General features: G+C 35.9%; 1 protein-coding gene across 1 annotated transcript; it reads right to left on the bottom strand.

Moving 5' to 3' along the window:
* Window positions 1-778: 778 nt before the first annotated feature.
* On the bottom strand, window positions 779-11428 carry LOC121970439 (treacle protein-like). Its single transcript, XM_042521172.1, has 17 exons — window positions 11255-11428; window positions 11022-11152; window positions 10031-10234; window positions 9731-9912; window positions 9433-9559; window positions 9162-9356; window positions 8298-8348; window positions 7979-8195; window positions 7528-7913; window positions 6310-6414; window positions 6105-6209; window positions 4048-4133; window positions 3153-3204; window positions 2970-3056; window positions 2847-2890; window positions 1711-1785; window positions 779-1628 (listed from the first exon to the last, which is right to left on the bottom strand). The coding sequence occupies exons 2-17, from the start codon at window positions 11118-11120 to the stop codon at window positions 1091-1093; spliced, it is 2553 nt and encodes an 850-aa protein (XP_042377106.1). The 5' UTR covers window positions 11121-11152; window positions 11255-11428; the 3' UTR covers window positions 779-1090.
* Between the last annotated feature and the right edge of the window lie 209 nt (window positions 11429-11637).

Genomic DNA, 11637 nt, shown 5'->3' with positions numbered 1-11637 from the left:
TCTCTAGTCCAGAATTTTCTGAATAGAGGAAGTCCTGCATGTTCATTGGTGGAATGAACTAGACCACACCTATTTAACAGGTGAGGTACAGTCCACCCATCCAATGAACATGTCAGGATCTAGGATTGATCCAAGGATCTTGGACCATAGAATCCTTACCCATTACTCTCTCTCTCTCTAATCAGAAAACCTCTCTACAAATATCGTTATTCATTATTAATTAATTACTTACTTCACTCATATTGTTAGTTTCGAGATTTTTATATTGTTAGTTTCGAGAGAAAAAATCAGGTTTAAATTTTCACAAGTGCCCTTGAACTGAAAATCTAAAACCTCAACGCCCACAATAATTCAAAAAAGAAATTTTTTCAGTTTTTAATTTGACAAACCTCTTAAGTCAAGCTAATGCTAGTTCTAATTAACTGCCTAATTTTATGTTGGTTTACGTACAGTGTGGAAGACACGTGAGTGCATCATATCTAATTATTGTAAATGTTGATCGGCGAGTTCATTTTTTTCTTTGTACCTTTGGCCATCGTGAAGACATGCTCAATCCATTTTTCTAACCGTTTCGGCTGCTTGCCTCTACTGGAACTCAGATGGTGGAAGTCTCTCGTGAATGTTAAATGAGTTCCCATACGGTCATTCTCAATGGCAATTGCTCCAGCTATACTTGTGTAAATCTTAGAAAAGCTTTGTAATGGATCCAATAAATCACTAGGAAAATGTGCTGCCACTGAATTTAAGAATCACGCAATCAACATTTTGACTAAAATTATGAAGCATCAATAGTACTCATTCCCATTCTAAAAGCCACAAAGGTGAGGCTCCGAGTCTAAATCACAAAATGGCCCCAAGTAACCACGAAATAGTTTTGGCAACATAATTATATAAATAGAACAGCGACTGCCTACCCTACCTGCAACAGCCCCAACTTCCAATGGCTTGCATTTTGACTCCCATTACAAGCATAACTGTAGCCAAAACAAGTCCAACACCGTAGCCATCTTGGTAAGCACATAAGGTAAGTTACAACACAGGGTTCCACCAACGCAACGACAGTAACAAAAAAAATATCAATTAACAAACCTCAGGTTTGCCTCTTTCTCCTACGTTTCTTCCCTAAAAGAGCTTCACTTTCTGGGGATTTTGCTTTGGTGAGTGCTTTCTGTGATTCCTCAGATTCTGGCACTTTAGGTTTCTCCTCAGAATTAGCACTGGCCTTGGTTTCTCTTCCAGTTTTAGTTCCCTTGGACGTTTGGACTGCCTTAGGGCTGTCAATGGATTTACTTTTTGGAGCATCATTTTTGACCTTGGTGCTAGCACTTGCACAATCATCGTCCTCTGATTTGCTGCCAGTGGCAGGAACAGGGGTGTCGTCCACAATGGATTTTCTTCTGGAGTTAACTTTCCGCCCTCTTCCAGTTTTGGGAGTAGGTTTACTTTTTGAAATATCATCTTTGGCCATGCTATCATCCTTGAGCTTAGTGGCAGACTCAGATTTTTCATCTATGGGTTTGCCAATTTCCTGTTCGTTTCCTTTAGCAGAGGAACCAGGGCTACCGTCCAAGTTCAGAGGTCTAGCTTTTGGTGGTCTACCCTTACGGCGACCGGTGGATGTTGCGCCACTGCCAACCAACAAAAGGACATTAAGGTTCTAGAAAAAGGAAACCATGTAGAAAAATTAAGCATTACAGTTCCTATCAATACCTTTCTGTAGATGGCTTTGTACTAGCTGTCTGTGGAACAGAACTTGAGCCTACTTTAGCTTTTTTGCTCTTTGGTCTGGTTTAACAAGCAATATGGAACACATCAAATGCCAAGAAAGTAACACACAGTTCCATGGAAATTACTTTCCACTATTCATTTAAACAAAAAAAAAATGTATCAAAACTTTGTCATTGTTTGGTGTCTATGGATTATTAATACAACGTTAATACAATCTGATTTAAAAAAAATCAACTTCAGAATGAGAAACATGCTGAAAAAGTTTATATGAAGACTATAACTAAAAATGATAATTGAACACCTTCAAGTTTGAAATTGTAGAAGTTCTAAGTCATGATTCAAGTAACAAAGATGTTGGAGGTCAGAGAGGTTAGGTTGGAGAAAGGCAACATTTCAAAGCTTGGGAATGCAACCAACAGTAGATGTGATTGCAGCTTGTTCATCAAACTTCAGCGATCAGGGTTTAGCATTGAGCTATGTGGAAGGGGAACATGAATGATTATTTGCCCTCTGAATGATAAGATGACATACAAGATGAAGCTTCTGATCATCATCTTCATGTGCCTTGACAAACTCACATCTTCCTTACCTGTGAGAAGGATGTGACACAACTTGAATGTTATCCCGCCAAAGTTCAGGTTGGGCCTAAACTTGATTTAAAGGTAATGATCCTTCTTATGGAAACAAGACAGGTCAAGAATGAAGGCAAGCCTTGTGGAGTAGATCAAAACTCTAAAGCCAGGACAGACTGAAGCATCTGAATCATTGCCTCATTGGTACAGAGGTCCAAGATCATGAAGATAAACAGAACTAGTAAAATGCACAGGGAACACAGGTCCAATTGTACAAAAAAAAAGAGTTCCAGAATAAATTTTATTAAACACATAACACCAATAGGACAAATGGGTGATCAAATATCTATCAAGAAAGTTACTAGATAAAGGATATTTTTATGTAGGTACCACTTAGAACAATTCAAACAATGTAAAATGAAACTGTTATTAGCTGATCTTAGATAGGTAAGACTATCAATGTACTAGTCTGTCCTTTTTGTATTGGACTGTGCCCATGGCCTTCTTTGTTTAAAAATATATAAAAAAAATAAAAAACAAACTTACTCTTCTGCAGGATCAGGACTATCAGAGCCTTCTTTTTCTTGCTCCTGAGTATCAAAATCAAAAGAATGACATTAACAATTAAAGAAAAATGTGCACAGTTAGATTGGGGAAATTCCCACTCACCAGAGTTGATTTGCTGCCAGCTTCAATGAACTCCCAACGTTCTTTCTTCAGTAATAATACCTCTACATCTCCATCACTATACATGATCTAAATAGTATAAAACAGCATCAAAAATGTTAGTCAGAGAAGTTATTCGACTGAAGAGAAGCTAAAGTTTCAGAATATAGTATTCTTAGTAACAACCTTGTGCTTTTTGGAAGCTTTATCATAAGAATCAATTACTCCATCATAAAAACTGCAGGTACGAGCAATATCATCAAATGTAAAAGAAAATGAATGACATACCAATCTAAAAACAAGTCTGAAGCAAGATATAACTACTTAGAAAACTCATTGATACACATAGTGTGATCATCGACTCTGAATCAATTTTTAGACTAGTCAAGCTTATCTTGGATATTCTTGCACAAATTGCTTGCAAATAAATATTACAAAAGACAAGACCGCCATAAGACAATGAGAAATTGGGAGATCTAGCATCCACTCATCATGTCTCATGTAAATGGTTTGCCCACCTTAAAAGTGAAGAACCTTTTCATTGTGAGGTGACAAGATTTGCCCTTATGAAGGGAAGAGGTTTCTCGTATAAGGCAAAAGTGGAGATTTGTCCTTGCGAGATGAAATGGTTTGTCCTCACAAGGTGTAATAGTTTTTCCTTATGAATTGGTAAGGTGAAATTTTGCTTGGGTGATGTAAATTTTGGGATGAATTGTGGCACTTAGGGCCTATTTATGGGCTTTTGGGATGAATCAAGGCTTCCAACACTGTAATGTCTACTATAAATTAACACATGTCATGCCCTAGTTAGACTGTAAAGAGAACAAGGTTAGGAACATGATTAATGTTGGCCACATCGTATAAGACATTTAAAAGAGTCAATTCCAAAAGCTAAATGCTAGTATCAACTATTTTTCATAAATCATACTCAACCCAATTGAATTTTGCATATTTACACCAACTAATAATTTCTTCCAAAACCAAATCTCTCTAGAAATATATAAATAACAGAAACTGATAAACCAAAGTTCAACTCATTTACAGGTTTTCTTTCTTTTCTTCCAAGTCAAGGAATACTCACTTTTTATCCATTGGCCACCAGACCCTAATTTTGGAGCCAACAATGCTCCCATCCAGCACCTTATTACTGATTAGTGTTTTGGTACTCTAACAATCAACATAAGCAACAAAATCAGAACAGAATAATCTTTAAAAAAATAAACAAATTATCAAGATAAGAAACATAAAGTATCAAGAAAAGACAAGAGAACAAAGAAGCAAATTAAATTTCCAGAGATCTAAAATTAAAGCAACTTTTAACAAAAGAACTGGAATGCAAACTAATGCATAAAAAGAATGCCTCCTCGAAAAAGTTTCATTCAAGTGAACAAAGAGAACAAAGTATCAAGAAAAGACAAGAGAACAAAGAAGCAAATTAAATTTCCAGAGACCTAAAATTAAAGCAACTTTTAACAAAAGAACTGGAATGCAAACTAATGCATAAAAAGAATGCCTCATCAAAAAAGTTTCATTCAAGTGAACCACCATATTACCTAAAAATTCAAAATGCAAGCATCAGAATATACAAATCATATTGAAGAGAACTCAAATCAAAATTCTGTGGACCTTAAATTCTTTGAAAACTAGAGTGAGGGGTGTTGCTGAAACATCAGGATGGTGAGATAATGAACATATGGGAGGAACCTTGGCTATTTTACATCCCATAGGAAAAAAACACAACCATAGTTAAAATTAGCCTAACTCTTAACTACCCATATGCAGCGAAGCTTATCCATAATGGAATATAGCAATATCATCGTCCAGGATTGTTTGATAACTTCACTTCCAGAGTTCCAGTCAGATGTGCAACATTTATATCTCATCAATGCTAAGCCTAATGTGTAGATTTAGCAGAATCCAGTGGATGGTAATGCCTCCTTCAATCTTGCACATAAGTAGTTAAAAGACTGCGAGGCAAGTAATCTCAAAATCATATTAACCAAGAGATAATGAGGAAAAGTGTTAGGAAATTAATTATAAATGCTTATCATTCACAAATTCAGTAGGAGAAATTTAGGAGCAACTCATGTTGGTTGGAGTGTACTTAAATACATATGGTAAAATTTTGTTTGATTGTTAATTTGATAGCAACTTCTGAAAATTGAGTCGATACTCCTTTATACTGACTTCGTACTTCTCAAGTAATAGAAAAAATGTTAAGTGGTTAAGTGAACACTATGATGCAAGTGGGTCACAGCTATAAAAAGAAAAAGAATGAGGAAGCCTACAAATGATCCCAAACCGAAAGTCAATGTTATCATTTATTAACAAAAGCAATTACTACTGACTTCATAAAAGCAAAAGCAACTCAAATTAAGGAAAAATTGTCAGTAATTTGAAGTGTAACAAACCTGAGGAGCATTGAGTTAAACTTAAAAATGATGGCTCCTTCAAAGCCCACCAAGTGACTCTCAGCTAATTATCTTTATGATGGATAATACTGATTCAAATCAGACATGAAGGTTTTGATTCACAGTCTAATCGGATTCCAACTGCTATAGTAGGGGAGATAAGGGAACCATTTCATGATTTTTAAAATACATCTCATCTACAGAAAGAAGGAAACAAACAGCTGTTTCATTGCTCAATAAGAAAGATCATCTCAACAATGTTTTTTATAGGAAGATGCAATTCCTACACTTGAGGAATGTGCATATTAAACCAAATGTGGTTTGTTTAAACTCTAATTGAATTTTAACTGTTACTGTAGGGGACATTGGAGAACTGTTTTTCATGATTTTTTTTTTAAAAAAAAAATCATGTACAGCAAAGGAAACACGACAGCTGACTGGGCTGTTCAATCAGCAAGATCATCTAGAAAATGCTCTCTAGAGGAAGATGTGATTCCTGTGCGTATCTCCAGGATGTTTTGATCTGCAAGTGATTAGGAAGCAACTGCATTGTTTACCACAGAAGTTGAATCCTCTTTAAAAAAAGATGGAAATGCGAAGATTTCGACTTGTGAATCAAAGAAGCCTATGAGCAATGTTAGGGACAACAGAAAACAAGCACATATGTCATTCATTTATATGCTGCCATTTATATTCACCTAGAATCAACGAATATATATGTGTGCACCTCTTTAGCAACATGGTCAAGCTTCCTCTTGGATTTAGTTTTCGCACTCTCCTGGATGTTGTCTTCATGATTGAGCATTTTGGAATCAGATTCTAAGATAAATTCCTGAATAGAAGGGAAAACAGAAAACAAACACATGCCTTTATTTTATATGCTACAATATGTTTAATTTTCACCTAAAGCAACAATGTATATATGTATGCACCTCTTTGCCAACATGGTCAAGCTTCCTCTTGGATTTAGTTTTACCACTCCCCTGGATGTTGCCTTCCGTATTGGGCATTTCGGCATTAGATTCTAAGATAACTTCCTAAATACAATACCAAAAAAAAGAGCCTTAGATTCCTCTGTTTTCTTGGAAATAAAATAAAATGTTACTTTATTGGTAAAAAAAATACTTTGTTTGTATTTGCAGGAAAACACATCATTTAACTATAAAATGGTAGCATTTTCCACAGTACAAAGATAAATGTTTCTACCATAATTGAAACACAAAGAAAGAAAGTACTTGAAAGAACTAAAAGAAATGAAATGCCATGTAGTTTGGAAACAGCAAAATGTTCAGACGTGATAGGATGCCTGAGCACGTATCAAAAGCACTGATGAAAATATTTGTGGCCAATGCTTATAGTGACTTAGGTTTCACAAATTTCTTAATTATGTAAAGGCACTATAGACAAACCTAAATCACAAACCTCCCAACATATCAGATTTGAATAATCATAAAGGCATCAACCATTGTGCAAGCTAAAAAAAGTAAATTTTAAGAAGATAAACCCTATAAAATATTAAACTGGAATATTTCAAAAGAAAAAGAAGCACCTCCTGAAAAGTTTCCATAAATATTTATAATCTATAAAAGGAGGAAAAGGTCTTCTTGATTATAATCAAATATTCAAGAGTGTATTACAAGCTGAATTATAGTTGCCAAAATCAGAAAGACGTGTGATTGCTAGAAAATCTTAGAAATATTTGACAATTTTATTATTTCAAAAAACAAAAAGCGCTGTAACTACCTTAATAAGAATTATTGAAAATACCATGATACAACTATATGTAGAATATGCCAGTAAGCAACATGCAGGATTTTGAAGTGCAAAAATGATTGTACAAGAACAAGACCGGCAGAAAAAAATAAAAATAAAACTTGAGAATTAAAATACAGTGCAAGCACATCTACACTGCGCTCTGTGCAGAACAAAGAAGAGCAATGCAGATGCAGAACCAATGTGGTGTTAAGATTTAATGGTGAAAGAAATTTAAAATAAACAATTAAGTAAAATAATATGCTAGCAGAAACTCTCTAAGCAATGAATTTTGATGAACTGACAAGATAATCATTATAGACTAGTCCTGCTATTTGTAAGATGAGGTTGACAGAACCCAATGTTGATAATTTAGAGCAGAGGTAAATGGAAGTCACCTTCTTAATTGATTCCACATCTACAATTTCTTTGCCTTTGAGATCCTCATGTTGTTTGGCCTTAGATACTCTTGATTTTTGAGATGAACTTCCATGACCAATCTTGCTTACTGAACCTTTTCTACTTCTTTGCTTCTGGGATTTATCTTCTGAGACTATTGGAATGTCATCAGGATTGTTAATCTCATCTGACTCTTTTTGTGGAGTGATATTTTTATCCCCAGTCTCGGACTCCTCCTTTTGCAAAGAGGAAGCAGATTGCTCATTTATTTCTCTGCCTTGATGTTTTTTTCCTGTCAACTTAGATCTAGGTCTGCCACGCTTACGTCTAGTTGCATCAGTACTCTGCTTTTCAATTGGCAACGTCTCCTTGACATCTCCATTATCTGTTCCACAAAAAAAAAGGTCAAGTGGGTCAAGAAGCATGATTACACTGTGTCATCCATGTTACCTGATGCATCCTTGTTGCTTAAAACAACCCTGTCCGATTGATCACTAGGCGGAGAAAGTCGAGAAGGTTCAGACATCTGCTTTGGAGAAGATGGTTCTATTGTTGATTCACTCTTGCCCATCTGAACATTACGATTGCTGCTCGCAGGTTTTGGTGATTTTTTGGTAGAAGTGACTTCTTCTGGACAACCAAGTTCTTGTTCCATTTCTTCAGACCCCTAAATTACAAAATTTACAAAAGAAGAGAAGGTTATAATGCTTACATGACATTATGCTATAGGTTAGTGGGAAAAGAAGCAAACATCAGTTCAAAACTTCACCTTAAGCAATTCATCTGAAACAGTCCTTTCAGACTGTTTGCTGTCATCTGCCTGAAAGAACAATAACCCAAAAGTCAACTAAAAACAAAACAAAATAACTAAAAGAAACTGAATGCAGATTCAATATCAAAGTGTGACAATATTTAACCAAGGTTTGCATTTTAACCATTTGATAGATGATTCAACATACATGCACACCATTGGATGAACCAAACAGCTCATAATACAACCTAACAGACAGCAGAAGCAAAACATATACTATTATTAAGACATACTTATACAACGACATAAAGCAATTTTGTCCCGACTATTTGGGATAGGGAACAAAGATCTTATACAGCCATTAAATTCTATGCGATGATCACATAAGATTTAAGAGGTTCTTCTACATTTCAATCACCACTTCTATCTTATCAACAATACCTGTGTAAATATTTCCTTGTTACACAATAGATTCAAAATGTCTAAAACTCAGCAAAAGATTTCTTCAAGATAAATCACAAAAGAATCAATAGATCTACTTCACAAACAGAAAAGAGTAAAAAAGAAGTAAGAAGACAGGAAAGTAATTATGGTAGTAAAATCAAAATATTCAACAGAAGATTCTTGTAAGATAAGAAATACTACAAAGCATGACTAACAATGCAGGAAAAAAGAATAGATACTAGGAGAATGAGACAGTTAATGAGCACAAATGCCTAGGAGAAACTCATCCAACCGGTGAGCAATAGAATCATATATATAGTTTAAAAAGAATAAAGTTCATGAGACAAACATTAACGGAAGCAGATTTCGTCAAATCACATTGGCAGGGAATCATAGATTACAATATATAATTGTATGTTTTATGGGATAGTAATGCACCATAATTTCACCAGAGGCATTAATGTTTTGCTCCAAGTTATCCAGATTCTGAAGGCATATAGAGGTTACAACTATACTGTACTCGCTTAAAATAATGCCACCTGATTGGGATAACTCTATCAAATAAGGTTTTAACTTCCCGGAACAATTGCTGATCACTTTTTCACCCAGTTTGCGTACTGCAGGTGAGATATCCTGAGATTAAAATTTAGCTAAGTTAGAGAAATGTTTGGTTATTCAGACCAGTAACTTTCAGCAGACAGGAATTTACTTTGTTGTCACTTTTGACACTATTTAGAAGGCATAAAAGTAGCTCCAAGGAAATATCTTCACTCTCTTCTAACACAAGTGTCATTATCATTTCCATTGAGGAAAAGATCTTCTCAGAATGATTTGGCCTGTTTAAAGTATATTTATCAGCTTCTACTGCAAAGGATGGATCATTCACAAGTACCAAGAAGTATAAGAATAAACAAACTATTGCATTAGCAAAACAATGATAGGAATAAAAAATTCCTCTTATACCTAACGGCAGGATGAATGAGTGAAAAGGAATAAAAATTTGTTACCTTAAAGTCTTCAGGAAATGACAAAACATTTCCAAAATCAAAGAATCACATTCGAGATCCAACATCAAGACACATGACCGAACTTTTGCAACAGTTTCAAGAACTGAAACTCTCTTGGGGAAAGATCGACTTGACATATCATCCAAATTCTCAAAGGATTGAACAATCCTCTGAAATATCTCCTGAATATTGAAGCAAATTTGAAGAGATCACAAAAGCAATGATGAAATGCACGGCACCACATGTTCTGAATGTACAATCAATTAGATGTAAAAAAAAAAAAAGCATAACTACACTAACCTTCATTAGGTCATCGCCATATGGAGTTTCAGGAGCTGTAATTCTAGTGATCTCACTCAAGCATGATGTAACAGCCACTTTCACATCCAGTTCAGAATGTCCCAAGAGTTCTTTATCCACCAGTGCTTTCATTGATGGCTTAAGTGCATTCGACATTGATTGCTTTGGTGATTGTTCCACTCTCGATAACAAAATCTCGGCATGCTGCAAAGATATTGCCAAGGAAAAGCTCAAACAGGTAGCATAATCAAAGTTTAGGGACTCTTCGAAGATGACAGAATATTGAACTATAGACTGAGAAACAAACACAGAGGAGAAATATGGAATATGTAAAAGAAAACTAAGGGTAAAAAAAAATCCATATCGGCCATAGCAGCAAAAATAACCAGCTTCTAAAGTTTCTAACATACCAAGAAATGGATGATGTGAACTTGTTTGTTTCTTTCTATCAAAAGAGAAACCAGACAACAGCTCAAACAAAGTAAAATATTGCAACACCACAGAGAACAAACATATAGCGAATGTTATTCTCTAATCAGCATCAACCAGTTCTGCTGAATCAAGCCATCTTGAAGTTTGTTATTGCTATTTTTTACACTCATTCTAGCAACAGTGTACAAAACTTTGATGGATCATTCAGACCATATACCTGTATCAGTGATAACAAACCTAGCGGCAGTACAGGAAGCAGTTCTGAATCTCTCGGAGTTTTTTTTTTTTTTTTGCACATTATAGAAAAAAAAGGGGAAGAATATTCTCATAATAAAATACAAACTATGATAAGGGATTAACCAGTATAAACACCATCCAATTTGGCAACTCTATACACTATGCTCGCAGAGAAGTTGTCATGGTCGCTAGACTAATTAAAATGCAAGAGCGAAAGAACTAAGGAAAAAAATTGGGTATTTGTACTACCAAATTAGCAAAGTATTAAATACTCCGGCAACTTCATTGTTATTTTTTAAATGAGGAGGCATCTAGGGCTTACGTCAAGGAGCGGTAGGAGCTCATCCACGGCGGAGGGAGGAGAGGTTAGCCTGTTCCCAACATCACGAAGACGATCCTCCAGCTCCTTGTTATCCATCATTCTAAGCCTCAGATCCCAGTGCCCTCGAAACCCTAACAGATCCAACCAAAAACATAAATGTCGAGAGGATGATGCCAGTAACAGGTTGGATGGATCGGATGACCAAAAACAGGAGGTGGGATTCGGATTCTTGCCTCTATCGTCCGGCTCACGGGAGGGCGGGGGCCTGTTTCGCGTCGGTGCGTTCGCCTCGCAAAGAAGCGACGGGTGAGTCGAAGCGGCTCGAGTGCTGGAGCGAGCGCGAAAGATATAGTGTCAGATGCAAGAGAGAGGAGCGACCGTGATGCGTGGAGAGAGAGAGAGAGAGAGAGACGCAATAAACGATCGATACGTTTTCAACCGGTTCATTTTACGGTGTGACGGACCGATTTTATTTTATCCGTGTGGATTGGCACCTGTTTACTCAGAAGGAAAATAATGAAGAAGCCCTAGGGCTTGGTGCGAGATTTACCCGGACGGAATTTATGGTCGGTCCAAAATTAATCGGGTACTGAAATTTGAATATATATATATATAC

This window comes from Zingiber officinale, chromosome 4A (genome assembly GCF_018446385.1).
Source record: "Zingiber officinale cultivar Zhangliang chromosome 4A, Zo_v1.1, whole genome shotgun sequence".
In the NCBI taxonomy this organism is placed as follows: domain Eukaryota; kingdom Viridiplantae; phylum Streptophyta; class Magnoliopsida; order Zingiberales; family Zingiberaceae; genus Zingiber; species Zingiber officinale.
Note: the sequence above shows the minus strand (reverse complement) of the source record. Positions and strands in the feature narration are given on the sequence as shown.

What these genes read in the sequence shown, in the direction of transcription:
- LOC121970439 (XM_042521172.1), bottom strand. Translation starts at nt 11,120, where the DNA reads ATGATGGATAACAAGGAGCTGGAGGATCGTCTTCGTGATGTTGGGAAC. An exon ending in ATGTGGAATCAATTAAGAAG is followed by an intron (nt 6,415 to 7,527) that starts GTGACTTCCATT and finishes TATTGTATTTAG; the next exon opens with GAAGTTATCTTAGAATCTAA. An exon ending in CTGGCAGCAAATCAACTCTG is followed by an intron (nt 2,891 to 2,969) that starts GTGAGTGGGAAT and finishes TTTGATACTCAG; the next exon opens with GAGCAAGAAAAAGAAGGCTC.